The following is a 24,211-nucleotide window of genomic DNA, read 5'->3' on the forward strand; positions in this document are numbered from 1 at the left end:
AGCTAAACCCTAAATCAGTGAACGAACACAATTAACATCCACCCCGATTCATCTAAACCCGGCTTGGGCAAACTGCGGCCCGGGGGCCACATGCGGCTCATTAAATGTTTGAATCCGGCCCGCCAAACTTGAAAAAAATTAAATGAATAAACCGCGTTAATGTTTTATTTTCTAAATGCTTTGGTGTGTCAAAGACAGATATTTTGTTGTAATGCTTTTGTTCATTTTCATTTAAAATTAAATATTTTTTTTTTTTCTCCGATGAGGTGAGGTGACCAAAACACTCCATCCATCAGCTACTAGTCCGGCCCTTCTGTCAAATTTTAGAACCCATTGTGGCCTTACACTTACCTCAACTCTAACTAACGCTTTCCCCTAATTTAACTCGAAACCAAAGGCAACTCCTCACCACTTTTTCTGTCTGAGCCGTTCTTTGGAACTATACCATGGCGAGACTCAGCACCGACCTTTAGCATGTGACCAGACGTGGGAAATCATACAGCAAGCATTACGTCTGCTAGATTGGCTTCATTGCACACACACACACACACACACACACACACACACATGGACATCCTGTTGAGTCACACACAAATCCACTTTTTCACTCTCTTAAGTATCGGTCATGTCGCCCAAATTTCAATCAACACAATCCTCATGAAAGTAACTAGCTAGATTGCTAGCGCTAGCTTCTGTTGTCAAAAGTTGAATGAACAAAATGAAACGCTTGTTGTCAGTTCCAAATTGGATATGATGTGAATTAGCCCACATCACAATTGGACAGATTTTCATTGTTGTTCAATTTCACACTTAATGCGTGTGCAGGCACTCCGAAGAGCCAACAAATCGGGTTCAAGCCATTAAAAGCCCGTATGACGCCTCATCATTTCTCAAGTCAAGGCCAGAGTCCGAGAAACCAAGTCAAGTCTTTTAGTGTTTAGCAAGTCCAGTCGCAAAGTCATCAAAACAGCGACTCGACTTGACTTGAGTCCAAGACGCAGCAGTTCAAGTCTCCATCGCCGCCGTTTCACCACCAGGCTGGTGAATGACTCGTCATGACGCGCAATGCCTCCGAATGCTGAGCGCCGCGTCCCCGAAAGATGAACCGCAAGTACTTTTGTTTTTCAAGGACTCTCTGGCTTGTGCTCTCTCGTTTTCGTTCTGTGCGTCTCATTGCTTTAGCAGAGCCCCAGATGGTTTACTTCACAGCGCTGATGATATAAATCAGTCCACCCCTAACTAGAACGGAAAAACTGACTCAATGTGCTGCTGTTTTTTTTTTTCTTTCCCCCCTCACACAAGAAAGCACAAAGAAGGCTCAATAATCGTTTACATTTCAAGACGCCACATTTAAGGGGAAGGCTTCCACCGCACCTTTTCAGGGACTGATTTATTTATTTATTTATTTATTTTTTTTTAATCAGACCACTGTTTTCTCTACACTGTTTTTCAATAAAGTTTACTATTGTGCTCTCCTATATCAGGTGTGGGCAAACAACGGCCCGGGGGCCACATGCGGCCTGTTAAACGTTTGAATCCGGCCCGCCAAACTTGAAAACAATTTGCAGAATAAACTTTGTTAATGTTTTATTTTCTCAATATTGTGGGTTTTCAAAGACATATATATTATTGTCATGCTTTTGTTCACTTTCATTTAAAATTAAATGTATTTTTCGTCTCCGATGAGGTGAGGTGACCAAAACACTCCATCCATGTGCTCCTGGTCCGGCCCCCCCTGTCAAATTTTAGAACCCCTTGTGGCCCACCAATCAAAAAAGTTTGCCCACCCCTATAGATTGACAATCCGTCACAGCTGTCGTAACGCCTTGGACTGGTCGCCAGTCAAATAGACAAACTACCTTTCACGCTCATGTCTGCGGACAATTTAGAGTTTTTCGTCAGAGCTGACTTTTGGATAGAGACACCCTGGGCTACTTCGTCAGCCAGTTATAAGTCAACGAACCACCATTCACCATACACCCTGCACTCACCGCCAGCCAATCACAGGGCATATAAGGACTAATGACCATTCCGACTGGGAACACCAGTCTCCAATGGACCGGCCATGGATGAAGTTGGGTGGGGAACATGCAATCGCTTGAAATTTGACACGCCAAATCATGCCATATTTGACAAATATTTGGTATAATATTTATACAAGCTAATTGGATGAGGCAGAATCAAAACCCAAGCAGAATCGCCCATATTTTCCATCGCAGCCCCTCCGAATTCATCGACGACCGACGACGATTGTATTTCATCTGGTTGGAAACAAAGACGCAGAAAAAGTGCTTCGCTGGAGTATTTCTGCGGGCCAAACTGCGGGTAAGCCCGGCCGGGGGGATATGAGGTTGGAAAGGATGAGTCATGCATTGATTATAATACCCTCATTACACTGAAAAAAAACATCAACAACAGTTTTCTTGTGAGCGGACTACAATTCCCAAATGAGCCAGGAGGTCGCAGAGAACATTCCTGTCCCCGTGAACTGTAACCTGAAACCGAAACGACGGAGCTTTTGTGCTCCCAGCGGCACATCCCGGCCCGATCGGGGCGGGGGGGGTGCGTATTTTTACACACAGAGCGCCATTCAGCACTTTCAAACAATCAGCCTTAATTACGACGGGCTCTAATAGGCGAGATATACAGTGCAGGATGTGGTGAAGAATGAAGCGTTTGTGCGCCACAAAAGAAGGACGGACTCGGATCCGAATGCGGTGGGGGGTCAAAATCCCGTCCCGCGTATTTTGCTTTCACCGCATGTCGCTAGAAAGGCACGTGAGCGTATTTAACAGTTCGCTAGAGTGGATTCGTTCCCCAGATGTTGCAAAAACATTCCTTGCACAGGCTTGACGGGATTGTAGAAATTTGGAAGAATAGTAAGGATCACTTTTGTCTTTTTGAAAGGGCTTAAGATGTGTGAAAATCAGAAAGTAGTACACTAATTGGTGAGCGAAGGTTAGCCTGGGTTGTCAGTGGAACTTACTCGCAATATTTTTCCGCAAGCCAATTATTTCAAAGTTATGGCGCTCAACCTAAAGATGGTTCGGGCTATACGTGTTTTTACATTTTAAAATATTTATTATTTATTTAAAAAATAATTGCTGTTTCCCGCAGATGGTGGTGATTTAGTGAAGCTCCTGAATTACACACTGAAATATAAATAAAAACTGGCTAGCAGGTAGCTAGCCTTCTACACATCGAAAAAGGATGGTTCGCTTTCACCAGGAAATTCAATTAATTTTGTAACGCAAGGGAATTTAAATGATCGGTTGCTCAAGAAATCGATTATTATGCCTATCCCTGAAATGATAATAAAAATGCAAAATCTCATTTTCTCATTTGCTAACACGCCAGGATTTTGAAAAGCTTCCGCTATTTTTGTTTTTTTGTTGTTGCTCATTTTTGTTTGTTCTTTTTTTCTTAAAAACAGCCATGTCCATTTTTGCACCGCCCATTAGAATCAGAACTATTGATTGATGATAAATCGACTTTTAAGCCCATTCTTAAACAATGTTTTTAAAAGAAGCAAATTCACAAATGTTTTCGTATTCAAACAACCTGGCGACTTCCCTCCATCAACCAAATTCTTCATGATCAATTAACCACCAAAGATGTGATCGTTTTCAAAAGCTTCCTCTCCCAAAAGTTCATTGCCGTACAAACAAGCAACCAAAACTTTTTTTCAGTTTTTATTTCCCTAAAACATGTGGTTTGAAAAACTGCGAAAAAAATGAGGAAATAAAAATTGGACTTCCAAGACTCAGCAGGCATTTTTTTCCGATCAATTCCACATGGAATTCTTAACGATGACTCATGTGGATTAATCGATTATTACGGCCGTCCCTAAACGTGATAACGGACTTGTTTTTGAAACTCCCGCTCGTAAAAAAGCCTTGCATAAATATTTGTAGTTGGTTCCAGACACGATTGTTCTATCCCACACATGATTCTTAATGATCAGTTCAGAGACTTCAATCTACGCAACGCTCATCACTTTCAACGCAAACCTGTCTTCAATTATCGTTTTCCTCATCAGGAAGTCAACAGCAAGTATACTCGTGAAATTCTGCACAAAGTCAATCACTTTTAAACAACTTTAAAGTGCCCGGAGGGGCGAAAAAAAACCCAGCACAAATGTTTATAAAATCTGCAATTAAGAACACATGTGAAAGAAAAAGCATCTTTTAATGACCTCGAACGTGGACGTGCTATCATTTTTTTCCCTTTTTTTTTTTTCAAGAAAATTCAGCTGAGAGGCTGCAGATGTTATTCCATTTGGAATTTTCTCGGAGGAAAAAAAAAAAAAAAGCATCCGCAAGAATGGTGTATTTTCTTTTCAGTGGAGGGGGGGGTGGTTGCAATTTTTTTTTTCCGTCGAGAATCGGGAAGAAAACATCTGGAAGACATTTTTCCTGGCTTTTCTGAGGCTTTAGCAGACGACGCAGTGGAAGCGTATCAAATCCAGATGTGGCGGCCAGCTTTTCTGATGTTAATTTTTTTTCTCCCTTTTTCTTCGGATGAAACAAAATAAGGTATTGATGGATTCTGGACGTATGTTCTTACACCGCCCTGCGTCGCCACCGCCGCCGGCTTTGGACCAAATCCGTCCTTGTTTTCGCAGGGACGTGCTATTCCGAGAAGGTTTTTATAGTCCCTTTCTAACGCTTAGCTCTGATAGAAGTTGATTTGGTCGAGCAGTACGTAAAAGAAAAAATATTTTATAATGGAACAAACGCCGCTGCTAACCCCAAACTACGTGAACGTGCTAACTAACAAAAGTCGTGTGAGCTTGTTAGCCATATTCTTGAACATTTGCTCAGATGCTAAAGCTATCGGCTAAATTTGCCTGTGATGCTAACAATAGCAAAGTGGAGTCAGTGTACATGGTTAGCTCCTCTAGCACAGAGCTATAAATTGCTCCTGTCAATATTTTGCCTAAAATTAAACTAACAAAATTAGTGTTAACATGTTAGCAGTGTTGTAGAAAGCATACTAACGTGGGCTAGATTTGCCCTTCATGTGAACAATAACAAAGTTTTGTTAAAGTAAATGTGACGCTTAGTTTTGCTAGCAGCTGCTATAATGAAACCAAAAAAAAAGAAGAAAAAAAATGCTTCAGTTGGATCGGACAATACAGGTCTTAGCGCGTTAGCTGCTACGCTAAAACTGTGGGCTAGATTGCCTTTCATGCTAACAATAATGTTCAGCTCTGCTAGTAGTCAGTTTGTCGAGCAATTAAAAATAAAGAAATAAATGATATTAACTTTAAATGAAACCAATAATTGAGGTGTTAGCATGCTAGGCGCTACCCTCAAAACAGGTTTGCCTTTTGTACTAACAGGTAAAATGGAGTAAAAATAAACATGCGAACTATTAGCGCTCTTCGGACGAGTCAATTGGGTCTGGTGTTTTATTTAGCGCTAAGAAATTAGCTAAATGGGCTAGCATCACTTTTCTGATGACTGAAGCATCGATGCTAACATGCTAATAATCCCTGCTAAAGAAAACAAATGGAATGGTTGCACCGTCAGCACAACACGGCAAGGCTTCACCTGTTGGACCACCTAGAGTGGCGAGCTGGATGCTAATAATACATACAGGCTCGACCCCCTTTGACCCCCGCATGGCTCATGTCTTCGGGCGACCACTCCAGTTTGCGTCTATCCCCGCTGACTGGTCGCCCGTCTAGTGTCCACGAGGCATGTGAACCACTTCTTTAAGCAACATTCATTCTCCGATATCCTTCGCTAGGCACAAATATCTAAGTGAATCACTACGTTTGACTTATGTGAAGCATTGCACTACCCATTTTTGTATTTCCGTCACCAATATCGTCAAATCTCGACTGCCGTGCTCTACACACGTGAACGGTGCAGTCACAAATTATGATGATCATTACATAGCGATTCATGTATGACAGTTGAAACTGCTAACATGTACTACTTTCCTATTCGCAGTCCACTGTGTGTTGAACAGGGTGAGTCCTCTTTCTTTATTGGGAGTTTGATTGCATCATGTTTTCTTTTGATTCACTCAACACTAACTATGTGACCCGCCACACTCAACTTGACGTCATGTCGCCATTTAGACACGTATCTTGTATGCCCTGTTTTACGTTCTAAACGTGCAGACATTATTGATCCTTGCAAGTCAGCTGTGTGAACCACTACACTCCAATGTCTTTCCATTCGTTATCCATGCCACTTATAAGATTACCGTAAGCGATTTACATCCCTTTCTTTAATGATTTACAACAGTTTGAAAAGTAGCAGGTTTCTCGTTTTATTGGATTTGATTTTGACGGTGTCGTGATTTTGTTCTAATCGGCTATGTGACTCACGACACTCCCGCCGCCCTAAGCGATACATCCGTTACTCACTTATGCTGTCTGTAACAGCTGACCACTCAGCAGTCCAGTAAAATGTCAACCACTACTCGTCTTAACATTTATTATCTTTGCAACTTCTTCACTTTATAGCATTAAAAAGATGCGAACATGTCACACCTTTTCCCTTGTCAGGGCAAGACTGAGAATGGTGGTTAAAAAAAAAAACGAGTTACTTAATTCCCCACTGTCCTCACTATTAAAAAAAAAAAAAAAAAAGTCCAGAAGTTTGACGTTCAAAGGCATAAAAGCCAACTTTTAATTTTTAATAAGCAACTTTTAAGCAGCCTGATTGATGTTTTTACAGCTAAAAAAAAAGGTTTTTAAAGGCACGTTTTTGTCTGCTTCTTTTTACACTTGTGCGACAGTTAAAAAAACGGAAAACGTTTTTAATATCTTAGTCACAGACAATTGTCCCTTTTTGGTGATAATGATGATACGATATTGTGAATTACTAGACTCCCCACTATCACAGCTCTCTTTTGGTCCAGGAAAAGGTTTTTGCAATATACCTGCAGCGTTAAAAAAAAAAAAAAAGTGACTTGAAGTGTCATCCTTACACACGTCAAAGCCAAGACCGCCCTTTCCGAGTGACTTCTGAATGTCAGCGAAGTGAAATAAGCCGAACTTTTAAGCTGCATGCAGAACATTTTTACCACTTGATCACTCCTCAAAAACAACCCAAAAGTGGACTTATTGTTTTCCCGAGTGCATTTTTTGCATCCTACCTGAACTGGCTGGTGATGTGACGAAAAGCAAAATGACAACCAGGGAGACCAGGGCGTCCCTTAACCTCCGTTTAACTTTCCATCTGATGGGGGTATCCATGGCCGCCTGCCTTGAGTGCACCACGGCTCTTCGCAGCTCAACTCAAGTCGGACCCGCGGCCGCTTGTGATCGCTTGACGAGCAAAAAAACAAAAAAAGAAGGAAGAAGGAAAAAAAAAAAAAAAGAGAGAAAGGGGGAACGGGGGAGGATTAGTGTTGAGGTGGCGGGGAGGGGTGGGGGGCTCTCAAGCAGCCATAAGGGTTCCGAGCTTTCGTGGGGGGGGATCCTCCGGACTGGACACACGCCGTCTGTCCCGTTCAGATGCTGCGCTCCTCTGAGGCGCCTGCAGCCGTCACTTTGCGCCCCCCCCCCACATCCTAAAAAAAAAAAAAAAAAAAAATCCCCCTCCCTCTACCAAACTTACACACCCACCAACACGGGCTGTCAATCACCAGGCAGCCAGCACGCTTCAGGCAAATCAGAGCTTGTCATTGGGCAAAAAAGGGAGGCGGTAAGGAGGGAAGTTGGGAGGGGAAAAGTGCAAGGGAAAGTTTCACGCCTACAATTGCTGCACTTGGAATTCCAGAAAAAAAGAGAAAAAGGGGGTTCAGGAAGAATCTTTCCTCAAGTAGAAATGGATTCCAAAAGAACGATGTTACATGCGTGCATACTCCCAAAAAAAAAAAAAAACTGTTCATATTAAAATGTTAAAGCCATTAAAATTGTCCCCAAAAGGAACAATTGTAACGTGAATAAAAAGGTAGCCGTCATACAAGCCTATAAATTTAAAAAAGAAATGCTAAATTTGGAGAGCATGCGAACTCCACACAGGGAGGCCGCAGCCGGAATCGAACCCACGACCTCCGTATTGTGAGGCCGGCCTGCTAACCAGTCGCGCCACCGTGTGCCGCCCACCCCATGAAAGGAAATCAATTTAAATCTTTCCGTAGAAACGTATCCCACTAGATTGTCATGGGGCTTATCCACACCACGCCAGCGCAAAACTCCGGTCCGGTCCGCACTTGCTGTCTTAGTCTTTGATCACTTTCAGCAATGATCTTGAAACATTTATAAAGCATTCAGAAACAAATCTCTGGATTCACTTGAAGACTTTTTTTTTCACCCACCGATGGGAATTCATTTGTTAACACCATTCAGTCTTTGCTTTATGGACAAGGATCGTTACCATAGCAACCGAGACACAAGGTAAAATATGTCACGGCAGTCAACTGCTTTTATGGGTTGGACATAAAAGTTTTGTTGAACATGACAACCGAGTAAACCAGCAAAGCTTGAGGGCGCACGTCCGCCTCAGGTGCTGCCTGTAAAAACGGAAGCCAGAAAAAAAAAAAAAAAAAAGTCCTATCTTACTCTGCATCTTGTCCTTCCGTACAACTGAACGGAATTTTGACGACAATCTCACTTCGTGTGAGTCTTTGTCTGTTTGTCGCCGTGATTGACTGAAAACCAGTCCAGGATTTTGCCAACCTCTCGGCCAAAATCACTCTTGCAACGAAACGAAGATCGCGTTGCAAATTCGTTAAATCACATTTTTGTGCTATTTCATTGGATTTAAGAAGTTCATCCCTCCGAAGCGTCAGTCTTAAGCGCCGAGAGGAAGATGGTCAGAGCGCATGTGTGTCCTGAGGTTACGCCGGGCCCTCAGCGGGCGAGCCACAACCGTAAACGCCCTCCCTCTAATTCGTAGCCTTTACCCCCGCAGGGACCGCCAAAGCCAAAACGCGGTGAAGTGGCCTCCCAACCTCTACTTACGTTCCCAAAACCTGACCATTTGTTGCACTAAGCCATGTCGCCTTACAACCCGCGGCGTTTCAAACGTAATGTAGCATTGAGAGAATTCTGTTTTGTTTTTTGTTTTTTTAAATGTAGCATAGCTTGTTGCTTTATGACTGGAGCCTATCCCAGCTGTCCTCGGGGCAGTAGGCGGGGTTCGCCCTGAAATTGGTTGCCAGCCAATCGCTCACCGCCTTCCATCTAAGCAAATCCTCTTTGAAAAATGTAGCCAAGTCTTGTCGCCTGATGATGTACAAAATCACCTTTTTCTTTTTATAATCGCCTTGCAAGCGAAATCCTATTTGTTAAAATGCTGCATGGCCTTGTTTCCTCTCGATGAGTAAAATGTTGAGGAGTGAAATTTGTGTGTTCAAAACTTACAAGCCAACTTCTGATGATGTAGGAAGAGTTATGGACTCGATGCGAGGAGACTTTATTGATGTCGTCATGTGGAGCCAGAAGGGGAAGTTCAGACTGGGAACAACACAAAATGCAGTTGTAACTAATGAACAAAAGCCAGGACTTAGTGAGCATTCTCCAAATGTCAGAAAAAGACAGAAAATGTCATGCCTCATTGATTCCTATGATAGCTTCGACTGATTAAGATTTTTTTTTTTCAGATATTTATGTATAGAGTTGATGGTCTTTTTACAGAGGCTTAAACATTTTTCACATAAACAGAACAATTATTTATTTTCAATGTACAGAACTGTACCTTCTTTTTTTAAATGCAGATCACTCGAATTTTAATTTTTAAGTCCAAGAGATTTGCGTTCACTATTGAATAAAGTTGCTTTCAAATTAATTTTGTTCAAATCTGGATTCAATAATTATTTTCTTATTTGAGCGCAATTTTTTTTTCTAATAGTTTTATAACACTCAACCACTAAAGCATTTTATTGAGTCCGTCAAGAATCAACCGGCTTACAATTTTTTTCAGTGCATTAATTTTAATCATGATCAAACTTAAAAAAAAAAAAAAAAAGCTCCAAGCTGCACTTGTTTTTTTTTCTACAAACGTTTGTCCTTAGCCAGTTCACCAAGATGCTAACGTTAGCTAGCAATGGAGGGAACAACTCCTACGGGACTCATGAGAACAAAATACAGAAGAAGGGAAGATTGATGGCCCGCAATTATTGGATGTCTCCAGGTCAAATAGCTGCTGTCTTTTCACTTTTTTCTTTTTTTTTTTTTTGCTCGAATGTACGTTACATACAGCATGTCAAATTGTCAACTTTGAACAAGCTGTTGCGAATAACTGTAGCGTCGTCTTGTGCCAATAAATGAAAGTCATTAATTACCCTGCGCTAAGGCAAGAGGAACGCTGGCCCCGTCCTGCCTTTGATAAGAGTTGTTTCCATATTTGATGTGCTTCGATTTGATCGTCTGAATCAGGATCGGGCCAACGTTTGAACTCAAGGGCCACATTTCATTTTTACAATTGAGAGATGAGCTAGCTGATTCGGAAATGAGGTACAAAAAAGTTAAAAAGGTAACAAAAATGTAAAAATGTTAGTTAATTTTGTTGACAGTTAATTGACTTTAAATGAATTTGAATGAATAGAAACAAAATGGTTTATTTTACTTTTGTATTTTGTGTGAATAGTAATATAAAAATTGTGAATTTGTTATTAAAGTGAGTCAATGTTTTGTCATCTTTTTTTTATTTCATTGATAAAAATAATCCATGCTCATTCTGAAATTGCATTTATTTAATTTTTCATTTAATAATAATTTATTAAAAATATTTGAAATTCTTATGTAATATTTCTTATTTGTTATTTACTGCGCAGAAACAAATTAATTTTAAAAAAAGAAGTACAGTATGAATTCGGTACAAAACAAATCAATAAATTCTTATTCGATTTAATTAAATTCGGACTAATAAACCAATTACTATTCAAAATTATGAGCATATTGTATTTTTTATTTTATGTAACATTCAACAAAACTTTTTCAAAATAATAATTCATGCTCACGTTCTTGTGTTTAAATTGGAGTATTTACAATTCATTTGGGTAAAATCAAAAACTATTTCAGTAAAAAATATATATTAATAGTTTTATTGATGTTTACAATAAGTCAATGAAAAAAGCAAGTAAATGAATAAAAAAAAATTGAGAACATCAAATATATTTTAAGGAACCAATTATTAGAGAAAACAATCAATCGATCAATCAATCATGTCAATGTCCATGCTTTGCCCATCACTGCTCATAACAAAAAGATGATCACGCCTGAGAGGGTGTTGTCATCTCGTCTTGCCTTACGTGCCACAAAACTGACTAATCTATCATCGATGGAGGGAAAAAGTACACATTGTCCTGAACATGTTTCATCGAGATTTGCATTTTTTTGATCCGAGCGTGCCAAAGATTAGGAATCAAGCATTGAGCGCTGGATGAGAAGCGACATGAAGCGACGCCTCCAGTGCAAAAAAGGTTCCAAATTTGAAAACGGCTCCAACTTTTGTTCATGTGTTCAATGTATAAACCCTTTGAATCTTCAATATCATGCAAAGATCAAAGCTATTTTCCTTTTATCAACATCCCAAAATCTTTAATATATTTTAACATAAAACTACAAAGCCTTTAGCGGAGAAAAAAAATAATCCATTCATCCATTTAAAATATGCCAGAGCGGCACATTTCATCCCATTAAAAGAATTGACTGTCTTTGTCAGAACAGATTCAACAAAAGGTATTCGAATATGAATGGAATTGCACATTAATAAGATTGTCTCGTATTGGGAAAAAAATCAATTCTAACCGTTTATTATCAAGAGTAAAATGTCACTTTTAAATCACATTAAGTATCGTACGAGTGAAGAGACTTTTTTTTTTTCCCGGCTCCCCAAAACACAATAAATTATTTACCCAGACATGCAAAAATGCCAAATTTTATCCCACTATTACAACTCATTGAATTCACAAAAAATATTTTCAAGTATAAAAATAATACTACCACGTGTTTATAATCAACGGTAAAATGTTGCTTTTAAAAGTCACAAAGAGCCCGAAAACTTTATAAATCCATTTGGGTAATTCGAAGAAAATGACGTTTGCGTCTCTCCGTCTGCTTGCGTCTCTTCTGTTGCGGCGGCAACATGGAAACGCATCTGTTCTCGTGTTTTTACAAGATATGGGGCTTATTTTTGGGGCTTTGACATTTGAGTCAAACTTGTCAAAGTTGAGCGGTTGACGTGTTGAAGAAAAACAGGGTCCGATTACGAGCAGCCCCCCCTTTCACACGTGCTAATCAAAACACACACGACACTTCACGACTTGACACGTTGTGGTGAAGTCGGTAGCTGCCACTTAGCAACTTGGTGCTGCCGGCCCTTTAAGAGGATTTTCCATGAGGAAATTGTTTTCTTTTTTCTTTTTTTTTTTTTTGCTGAGAGTTTGTGATGTGCCGTAACTCACGGCAGACCACAATAAAAAATGGCGAAAAATGTATGTATAGTGAAAAAAGTAATTACTGCATCTCAATGCCCTTAGAATTGTTGCCCGCTATGTGTTCATTACGGACTATCGCCAAAAACGAAATGTTACCGGTTTGATGTGTTTTGTAGGATTTAGAATCAATTCAAATATGATCAACTCAGCTGCAGACCAAAAGGTTGTCGTCAATGATTGTCGCAGTATTAACCTCGGACGTACCACACCTTGCTCAAAATCAGCCGGGATAGTTTCCCGCTCACCCCATGCGACAGAAAAAAAGAATGGCTGAACTTATTCCCAATCTGCTTTGAAACTGGACATTTTCAAGAAATGTTCCGGCACGTGAGCGGCACAAGGAAGGGGACGACGCGTCTGTGAGTCATTCCGTCGTCTGTCCCACTTGGGTTTCGGCACCGCAAGCTGGCCGACTCAGCACATGATGTTCACTCTTTCCAGAGTTTCCTGCAATGTGTCATCCGCATACGGTCTGACCAGAAAATCAAATCTAGGACGACTCTTTGTTCAGACTCCACAATCTCCGTCCGGATGACGTCGGCGGGCTCATTTTGGAAACATCGCTTCACCATTAAAACACGTGGTCGGCGTGGACCGCATATCTGGGAGCAGTTAGCGTTCCATGCTAACATGTGCTAGCCAGCGCATGTTAAGAAAGCTTTGTGGAGATGTGAGCCGTGTCATTGCTGTCTGGTCTTATGTTCAAGACCGACACCCTATTTTGGGTCGATCGACCTCAAGTGTATTGCATTTACGTCATACGTTATACTTTATACACCTCTAATGTACTCAACTGCATTTCTAAAGCCCTTTAAGATAAACAGCACTATAAGCAAAGTGCAATACATGGAGCAAACGTAAATCAAAGAACAACAAACAATAATGATTCGAAATATGTGAAAACAAAACGAACAGGGAGCCAGTAAACAGACGCCGGAGAAGGATTTCTGCGCCCCCACTTCCGAGTACCAGTCAAGAGGCGAGCCGCAGCATTTTGGACCAACTGGAAACGCTTGATGGAGGATTGGCTGACTCCAAAATAAAGTGCAGTACAGTAATCCGGCCCACATGTGAAGAAGGCATGAATAAATTTCTCAAAATGCTGTTGAGAAATGAGACGCTTAACTTAAGCCAGCTGCTTAAAATGAAAAAAAGCTGAATTTAACAACCGCACCAATTTGCCAGTCCAATTTTAAATCACTGTTCAGTTTAGGAACCAAGTTCGGGACAGTTGGCTTTACATCTCTAATATGCAATAACCATGGATTTTTTTCTCTAATATACCATATTTACATTGTATATACACCTCACATATACCCTAATAATATTTCATGCTTGCACCTCGAATGTAGCACACATTATTTGAATCGATTCGCAATGAAGGTAATGTGATATGTAAGTCGCAGTTGTCATCCTTTTTGTCTCGTTCTGAGTTTGCTGGCGGCCCGTCACACATTTGCTCCTTCATACCCTCCTTCCGCATTGCCTGACTGCAGCCGGCATTTCTTCCTGCATTTTGGGTTGCCGAAAGAGTCAGCAGCCCAGAAGAAGAGCTGCGTGCCACATGGGCTACACTCCACCAGACAGTAAGGTCAGCAAGTTTAGGTACGGCCTCAAACCGACGTTGCGACTTCAAAGCATCATTTCCGAGGAGGATTACGGCTTCAAAATGCATTTTCCGGCAATTGTTAATGCTGGAAAGGTTCGAGTTTAGAATTCAGATTTGAAGCCGGGGGGAGGTTTTCAATTAAGGTATGAAGGTATTGTCAAAATGAAATAATCGCTAACTAGAGTGACCAATGACAACAAAAAAAAAGTGTATGATGGTTATACATCGAACAAATGAAACTCCATTTTGATGATGATGAACGCGACACGTACTGCTTTTGTAAGCGCCACTCGTTCCATCCATCCATCCATCGCCAATGTCCCGTCGAGTCCTGGCGGCTCTCTCGCGGAAAATTGTGAGCGGCGCTCACCGTGCCAGACACCTTCGATAAACACCACGTCTGCGAAACCGCCACCAATTGTATTTCTTTTCATTTTCATCTCAGTTGGTCACACACCACCGTTCGGAACGTTATTATAAAAAAAGTTGCTTGAAACTTAGCCCCCCAAAAAAATCCACGCTGTGAGAAAAGTTGTCATATCACAAGAAAAAGCAATCTTATGCAAATGAGCCTTTCATTTTTCGGGAAAAAAATAAATCATGTTATGAGAAAACATCCGATCATTCTATGTGATCCTTTAAACTCTGTTCGACCTTTTGGACTTTAACTCAAACATACCCGGTAATGGTTTTACCTTGATGGAAAATGGCTAACAATCGGCACTATTGTACAGTGGAAAAGTTGAAGCGAGGCGGCGTGGGAGGTGGACTGGCACTTTCCACAAGCTCAGAAGAAAAAAAAATCATTAATGTGAGCACAGTGGCAAAGAAACAGCATCAAATGGTAAGCTCAGCCCCAAAAAATCCAGAAATGACTTCAGCGATTTTTCTGCACGATTGGACATTTCGCGAAAACATGACTGACATGAAGCATATGGCTTTGGACTGTTTGAAAATGTTCAACGCCTCACTCGCGGAATTAGAGCATCCATCACAAAGAGAGACTCATGAAGTGCGCTCATGCAGACGTCTGCAGTTTTAGGCAACGAGAACGTTAGCTAGAATTCATCAAGAAGTGGTTTGAATTTGTTTTTTGTACATTAAATAAATAGCTATGAAAGGAAGATGAACACCTTTTGTTACATTTTTCTTTGTAGTGTTTCAATTTTTTCCCTCCTCGTGTATTAAGGAGTTTTTCAGAAAAATGTCTTCTCTCATCCAATTAACGCATTTTCTTGTAAGGTGACGACCTCGTCCAATAACGTTACGACTTTTCGGACTTTTGTCTGACTTTTGATTATTACCTAACAATGACAATAAAGGGATTTCTCATTCTAATTCTAATTCTAACAGTGTAATGTTTTTCCTTGTAATTTTTTCAATTCTCAACATAAACCTTTTCTCTTATTTCAAATTTTCTCCAAAATTGGAACAGCCTCATATGTTTTTTTTTTTTTTTTTTAGATAAATGTGTTTTCTCATATAGTTGCGACTTTTTTTTTTTTTAACGACTCCTTGGAATGCGATTTTTCCCTCTCAGATGAATTTTTTAAAATAAATATTAGGTATTCTCATGTCAGATTTCTTGTACAATTTGATATTTTTCTTGTGATATGACGTTTTTCCATTCATTGATGTTAAAAATATACAAATATTCTCCTTCGTTGACTTTTTCTCTTAACATTACAAATATCTTTGCAACATTGTGATGTTTCTCTTCATTTTGACTTTTTTCTCATTCATTAGTTTTTGTAAAAAAAAAAAAAATCCCATAATGTTGAACATGCACGGAATTTTTCTCCTAACATTCCATAGAATGTTAGAAATACATTTATAATGCAATAGAACAGTCCAAATGAGACGCACAGCGTCGACAAATTAAACAAAAGCACAACAAATAAATACCTCGTTGGCCGCTTGCCGTGGAAAGAGGTAAAATGTCCGATAATGCACGAAGGAGTTCCTTTTAGTCTTCTTTTTGTGTCATTTGACGTCAATCTAACTTCTAGCACGAGCATTAGCATAAACAGGTGGACATGCGCAGTTGAGTTGCAATTAATGTCCTTGACTCTAAACATTCCGTAATACCAACACAAGAAATAAAAGTTCCGGACATGAAAACGATGTGATATTATTAACTATAATGAACATATTAACATGTTCCCTTCTTGTTACATTTAAATAAGACATCACCTATGAACACATAAAATTATGTATTAATTTCCAACAAAATTACCCAAGTTCTGACTAACAAACTATAAATTATTATTTTCAAATCTAAGAGTTGCGAGCACGTATTTTCACATTGCAACTTTCCTCACAACAACGTGACATTTCATCTTGTAGTACGTTTTTTTTTTTTTAAATAGACGGGCATTCTCAAAACATTCTTACTTATTAGTACATTATTATGACTCTCGTAGTTGTCTCGTATCGCAGCTGTTTGTTTTTTTTTAATTAAAAAAATAGCTGTCCACCATTTCTTTGTTGTTTTGAACAGCTAAGTGGTTCAGTCCGACTCGTTATTAATTCATTGATTACACGTTTCGTCTACACTCAAATTCAACATCTGCCCCGAACGTGTTGCAGCAACCGGAGGACGGAGGGGGGGGGGGGGGGGGTACTGGGGGCGGGGAGGGGTGGATAGCGTGCGGGATCTCCGATGAAGGGAATATGAATGGAAAAGACACCAGAGCCCTGGAGGAGACCATAAATCCGGAGATGACGCTCTAAAAACACAAGATGGGGAATAAACCCAGGCACCGACGATGCTCGCTTCAATGAGCAAAGCTCGCAAGGGCGGATCCAGACACGTTAGCCGTTATGCTAGCCGGCTTCATTTTATGCTGAGTCAGCATGTGAAATGTACTTTTCAACCTATAGAAATACAACACAAAACACTTCAATGAATGGAAATGCCGTTTCGGCGGCCCAAAATATAAATACACCAACAAATATTTTTCACACATGTTTATTGTATTGTACTTTAGAAAAACATACGGAAATAACATCATTTAAATGAATTTAACGAATTAAACAGTTTGTGCATTAGGATGATTTTATGGGCCGTGGCCACTAGGGGGAAGTATAACACATACACATTCTACACGTGGATTTAATGATGAGACACAGAAGAAGACTGTTGAACAGTTGACGTTCAAAATTTTGAAGGTCAATTTATTTTCAAAAGAAAAAAAGCTTTTTGAAAGCTTATTTTGTATTTCACGTTCTTTGTAAAATTCAAACAAAAGCCAAATATGCTTAACTTAAAAAAATAAAAAAAGTTGTTTTATCCCTCAATTCCATGTCAGTACTATTCATACAGAACAGCAGCACAGGGGAAAACTTCATCTTCACCCGGCAGAGTGAAATGTGGTTCAAGACTCCAAACGCAAGAGTTGCCTCTCCAGATAAATAATTTGGAGTCCATGAATAATCCAGAAGAGCCCTTCTGGTTTTTCCGAGCACAGTGTGCGATCGAGCTCCTGCTGATCTCAGCTGCCAGGCCAGCGTGTGTTGGCTTCTTCGGACCAGACACACTTCTGAGGTCCAGTTCACTGAGTGCGCTCAGATAATAAAATCAGCGAGTATTGGATGCTGAGTGAGGTGCTTCTTCTGGGTTGCATTCCAACACTTTCTGGTCCACAAAGTTCTCTGCGGGTTCCTGGCACCGCACTTCACGATGGGTGGTTCTGGAACTTGTCAATGATAAGTGATGAAGAATCGTCTGAGAGTCAAAAATGGGTTTGGGTTTGGTTCCGTTGAGTTTGACTCTGGGTGAAACTGATTTCTCACAGAATGAAAAGTTCCAGCTCGTTCATCGAGACGAGACGACGATGATTGTTTTAGCAGGAGCACGACGTCTAGCAAGATGACATACCACTCAAATTCTTTCTTTACTCCCTCATCACAATGAAAATTCGAAGCTGGTATACTGGTTAGTGCTGCTATTATTATTTGTGGGAGGGTTTCCCGTGGTTTACTGATCCCAGATCATGAGTGGTTCCTGTAAGAATCTTGGGATGAACTTCAAACAACATCGCCGTAACACTTAAACACTAACCCTCACCTCAGTCCAAACCATATACCGTAACTCTAACCAAATATAAAATAAGCCTAACACTCGCCCAAGCCCAAATTCGAACCATTTTGATATCACGCCCCCAAAAATATTGTCATTAAAGCAAGTTTGAACAGAGGCGGAACAAACGGTGGGATTAGGAGTGGTCGATCTTGCTCCTCCTTACCGTCCGCCCGTCCCACCCGGCAGATTTGCTATAGTCATGTCACAGCAGCAACATACGTTCACTTGGGGGTCCGCAGGGAGGCTGAGGGCTGCGCGGTGCAGCAACCAATTGCTCCTTTCCTCCTGCTCTGTCATACTCTCCTCGCCTCGTTTGCTTTATCTCGAAAAAAAAAAGCGTGCAAAATGTGTGATTTTTTTTTTTGGAGGGGGGGGTTGTTGTTTTTGAGCAAAAGTCCTTCGACAACTGCTGCACATTTGCTTGGCTTTGTGACTTTCCAGCAAATTCCGTTGGCGAGGCTTCCCTTCCCTTGCTCCGCCTGCCTTGTGTTCTCACAGCTCAGCTTGCACGTTTTCTCTCCTTTTTTTTTTGTGTGTATGTGCTTATTCTCCTTTCTTATTTCGCCTTAAATCCCCTCGTATTTTCTTGACCGAGGGTGTGGGTGTGTGGATGTAAACATGTAAGTCGGGATATAGCCCTGAAATTGGGCCAGAAAATAAGAAACAATTAAAGAAAAACGTGGAAATTTTTGGGAATGGCTCTACGAATGACACTGAGATGACCAACTTTGTGGTTTAGCTTCGCCTTCTTAGCTAGCGCTTCGAAGCTAGCCAGGCTCTGATCCGCTGCTAATTTTGATGATTAGTGAGCCGCCCACTTATGGAGGAATAACTGAAATGTTCAATTGAAGGCTAGCAGTTTGTTAGCCACGCTTTAAAATGTCAGAACACCCATTTAATGAACTGAACAGTGAAATGAGAGCAACAAAACTTCTGTTGGCGGCTTGCTAACCTTTAAAATGCTAATTGGTTTTAACGCGGATTGAGTGAAAAGTTCAACTAAACGATAGCAAGTCTCCTTTAACCAGCTGATTATAGATGTCATTAAAACAGCAAGCATGACATCGCTCAGGTCTGCTATAAGATTTAGTTTGACTTTAATTCAGTTCAAAAGTTAGCGGTTAGCTTGCTAACTTTCAAAATGCTGATTAGCTAATAGCAGGTTAAGTGAAAGGAAGCTAACATTAAACTCCGGCTCAGATTTTGAAAAAATACAGTTTCATATATTAATATTATGCCTTTAACTATTTTGATATGTAAATATTGCTCATCTGCTTTGACTTTCCACCAACCACTTTCTTCATCATCAACAAATCTGACACTGAAACTTTTCTCCGCCACTCGGTTCCATTTGATTTTCCTTTCGTTTTTCCTAACCGGCTTTGACTCTCGAGTCTGGTGTCCGGGACGAGAAACAGACATACACCCCGCCCCCGACCACGGCCAACGGGGGTCGGAATGTAAACAGTAGCATTTCATAAAAGTACTTTTCTCATGACATCCGTTTGCCTCGGAGCACTTGAAAATTGGTCGGATAATTGCGGAAACTTTATTTCCCATGTCGGGAGAGTGGACTGTACGTGGATCGTGAGAAGCCATTACCTTGTGGTGGAAGCTAACAATGGCGGTCATTGATTTTTATTTTCACATTGTCGAGTTTAGCAGTCAAACTACTCGGAGAAGCTAGCCTTGTGAGATATTTACTAGCTAATGGTGGATTTATTGAAAAGCTCAAATGCATAATAGCAGTTAGCTATCTATCTTTTAGAACGGCGTCACAACCATTTCATTTAGTTTAATACAGTAAAAAAGTTCTAAACTCCTGCTTATAGTTAGCAGTTTGCTCACTAGCCTTCAAAATGCTGTTAGCTAACAGAAGATCTAGGTGACATTTAATACAGTTGCCGGTTAGCTTGCTAGCCTTCAAAATGCTAATTAGTGGCGGACGAGAGAGATGATCCATCAAAGATATGCAAGATAAAACTATTGTTGGTATTGAGCTCTTTTCGCCATTTTAATTCTAATACAGAACAAGTTACAAATGACTAACGTCCCGCTCAGCGTTAGCGGTTTGCTTGCTAGCTTTAAAAAATGACACGAACTGACACTTACAGAACAGACAGACTTCGTTCAAGGTTGCAAACCTTCGCCAAACGGTCAGCAGACGTTTGCCGGACAAAATTCCGTTGCGACAAGAAAAAAACGTTTTGCGAACGTTTGCAACTTCGAACAAACGCGTATTTGTTCACCAACAGTCGCAAACGGGCCTCCGATTTAATTGTCATTAGAATTGCTAGAGGAACCGTTCTCCATCCCTGGACCTAAAAAGTCAGAGTTGTAAAATGTCACGATCTGGAACTTTTTCCACCATCCCAGCCAGTCAGGAGGCCTGAGACCTCCGCACACACACACACACACGCACACACACGCGCATGCACACGCCTCCAGCTGGCTGGGTGGGCCTGCTGTTTACTGAAAAAACAGGAAACGCCAACAATTCGACATTGAAACTGGTTTCTGGGGTCCTCCATCCTCCTCGTCAGTCCCCATAAATGCGACTCTCTTCCGAGTTATCAATTTCCCTCAAAATCATTCGCCGTCTTTCCAGCAACAGCGTTACTTGGATCAGAACCGGGCCTGAGTGCATCCTTGACACTGTTGGCAAGCAGATGTTTTTCCACCTCCACACAGATGGCTTCCTCCAGCCCGGTTTTCCTCCGAGCTCTGGTGATAAATCACACGCAATGAATACAATCGTTTGTCTCAAAGAATGCCTTTGAAAGTATGTATGGAATGTGAAAAAAGGATCTAGAGATCTTAACCCATAGAGAGAACGCTTCAAATTGAATTCTAAATGCACACGGCCCAGGTTTTTTTTTTTTTATTAATTAATTTATTATTATTATTATTATTATTATTATATACAGTATCTTACGATGATTTGTTTGTGAATTGGATTTAGCTGCTTAATCTGTTTCCCAAAAACTTTTTTGGAAAGAACATTTGGTAGCAATCGTGACGCTGGTGTCAAGCCAGCATTTCTTTCTAAAAGCTTTGGTTCCTCCCAAATATCCTTTGATATGATTTACGAAGCGACATGCTATATTGTAACATATGCTATTTGAAGTGACGCTAAGCTACGTGACAGGAAACCAGTCCGTCACTTCGTGATGTCACGCCAGCCAAACGAATGCACGCGTAAGAATTTTCTGCTGCTCTCCACGTTTTGCCCCGACTCAGTCGAGCCATTCACAAACTTTTCCATCCTGCTCCTCCTGTTCCATCCAATGCTGGCTGGTTATGGGGAAGGGGAGGGGGGAGGGGGTGGGGGGGTTGTAGGTGGGTTTTAGGATGGTGGGAACAGCTCTTGTAAGGAAGTACCCCCCATTACCCCCCCCACCCCCCAGCACTCACTCTTCTCTACGTTAACGTGTTTTGCGTCTGGATTGCGAATTCTTTCCACCTCTGTCGGCCTCCCGGGTCAAGCAGAACCAGACCACCAGTCGCCCCCACCCCGCAACGACAACGACGGTGATGATGCGGTGGCAGCCTGTTGGATTTTTGGGGTTTGAATCACACTTTCCAGCCACTTCCTTCTTCCCTCCCGTTTGTCTTTCATCAGGTGCTCTGAGAAAGAGTTAAAGCCAAATGCCTTAAACGTAAACACATGTGGCAGCCGCTACCAGTAACGTGAGTCTTTCCATTCCAGACGCTCCATTTTTGTCTGCCAGGCAAAACACGCTGATGATGATGAAGAGGAGGCGGAGGAGGAGGAGGTGCGGCGATGTGGTCGGAGAGCGCAATGATGAAGGATGCTCACCACTTACATGGCCTCACATCTTTTTTTTTTTTTTTCCTCCAACCAATAGCATTAGCCCAAATGAAAAGTCCTTTTGTACTACGTGGAATTAAAAGGACGCTCATGGACTTGTACAAAGAAGCCCAATTTACAATTTAGGTGGCTTGCCTGAACATTAGCCACCCAAACTTGGGATCATATCATATTAACTCATTCGGTGTCATTGACGGATATAGAAGCCAAAAAGTTCATTTTACCCAGACTGGCAACTATTGCATGACACGGGGTTGAAAAACAGACTAAGGGCAGAATAGATCTTCAAATGACAACAAAATTCAGACATTATAGTCTGGCTGTCTGTTTTACAACCCACGTGTACGAAGTTTTATAGGCACAAGTCTGCACCTCCCCTGCTCCGACTGACATGACAGTGCGCTCGGATGTGAGAGGGCGTACTTCTCTTTGAAGAGGGATTTAGCTGGTTGACAGGCTAATCGTCCGATCATGACAGTACCATTCTCAGTCGGCGCTCACGTTCCATGATGGATGAATTCAATCAGTGGTAGGCGGTCAAGACCTTCTCTGTTGGCCTAAGAAATCATGATCAGATTTTTCACATTGATGTTATATCCTAGTGTTGAATTTTTAAGTGAAAGTTTTTATCCAATCACAATTCAGCTAGCTCGTGTTGCCAGGCAGATTTCACAATACCAGTAGCACGCATTATTCGCCCGAGGCCTTCAGATACAATTGTGCGTCGATGAGCTTTCAGAGTTGATAGACACTTGCGATAGCCAATCAGATCACGAGTTGATGACAGGAAGGCCTTCTCGCCGGCTTTACGCTGAAGGGGACGAACGCGTCCCGTGATTGGATACTCACTGGTGAGGGGGCAGCGCTATGCGGAATCAACACACCCGGAAGTCGTAACTGGCGACCGTTCGAAAACATTAAATATATTTTTGCTTTTTTTAAACCACAACCACGGAGAGAAAAGTGAGGATTTAATTGCAGATGCACTTGCGAGGCCATTTTCAAGACGGTCCTTTCAGGAGAAGCTCGGTGGTCCAACACTCACTCAGTAGTGCGTCCGCATCTCTGTGAAATGCTCAACCTAACCCACCCAGAAACTAAATTTGAACCCCAACAAAGACCACGTCGGTGTGGCCTGAGAATGTTGTCCACGAACATCTGTCCTGTCACGTCCGACTGTCTCAACCAAATGAGCGCAACATCGATTACACACTTTTTCCTCACTTGGGATCTTACGGAGTCACTCAGCCTCCGTTATCTCCGATACGGACCCAGACGCTGACTCATCCCACAGCTGCTTTGTGGGGGGAAAAAAAACGACTGTTAGTGGTGTGAGGGCACCGAACAAGAACAAGCGCTCTCGAGTCTGACGGGATGCTTTTGGACATGTTGCGGTCAGAGTTCCAGAGCATTCCTCAGCTCAACATGATAATCGTTAACAGCTGATCGCGGTATAAAAAGCGCCTTCATCAAAAAAAAAAAAAATGTTTTGTCTTCTTTGAGCCAAAATGGAGAGAGGGCGCTCGAACACGTTGCAAGTTGGTTCTCAAAGGGAAACTTCTACGGCTTTTGTCGATGGAAAGGATTGTTGGACTGGACTCAAGATCAGTTTTGGGGTATCTGGTTTTGGATTTGATTGTAGACAAGTTTAAATCAGTAGGTCATGACGACGTGTTGAGTTCTTGGTGATATTTTTAATCCCAAAACATTTCAAGCTTTGATAGCGACTCTTCTTTAGACAGCAAGTTTCAATTAAAAGCAAAGTTATTTTTACACTTGTTTGTTTGGGAGCCAACATAAATGTCTTAAAAAAAACAATTACAGTTTCTTCGAAGCTTCCAAATAAAAAAAAACATGTGTCCTTTTATTCCGTTTGTTCCAGCCACGTATGAATCGACTGATAAGTGCCAGTCTGCATTCCGGCGCACAGAAAAGTACATGAGATGAAAACTGAATGAAATCTCATCAGTGGACTGTCCTCAGCCGTCATTTACAAACCACTTCAAATCTCTTTCAACACGGGATTGACCTTTGACACTGCCGTACAGCACAGAACTAAAAATGAGAAGACTTCACTGGGAAACCTGACCATGACCTGAAAGCAAGCAAGTCTAGTCGCAAAAGCATCTCACTCATTTCATGAATCTCCCGGGGTTCTTCAATCCTGTTCCTCGAGTGCTTGAAAAGATCAGGATTGTTCTCCAGCTTCTGCAGACCTCGCTGATGATGTCATCATTTAAATCAAGTGTGTTGCAACAGGGTAAGAGGGAAAGCAGGT

At 41.3% G+C, this 24,211-nt stretch overlaps 1 protein-coding gene across 2 annotated transcripts in view; it reads right to left on the reverse strand.

Annotated features, from left to right (window-relative positions):
- The window catches only part of col5a1 (procollagen, type V, alpha 1), a 56,738-nt gene extending 49,319 nt beyond the window's left edge, over window positions 1–7,419 (reverse strand). For both annotated transcript variants that reach the window (XM_088280838.1, XM_088280837.1), the window contains exon 1: window positions 7,117–7,419. In XM_088280838.1, the coding sequence (XP_088136964.1) occupies window positions 7,117–7,216 (100 nt within the window). In that variant the 5' untranslated portion in view covers window positions 7,217–7,419. The remainder of the gene's footprint in view (window positions 1–7,116) is intronic.
- Window positions 7,420–24,211: the final 16,792 nt, after the last annotated feature.

The sequence above is a fragment of the Idiotropiscis lumnitzeri genome, chromosome 18, assembly GCF_059441095.1.
Source record: "Idiotropiscis lumnitzeri isolate Australia: NSW breed Sydney's pygmy pipehorse chromosome 18, RoL_Ilum_1.0, whole genome shotgun sequence".
Taxonomy (NCBI): Eukaryota; Metazoa; Chordata; class Actinopteri; order Syngnathiformes; family Syngnathidae; genus Idiotropiscis; species Idiotropiscis lumnitzeri.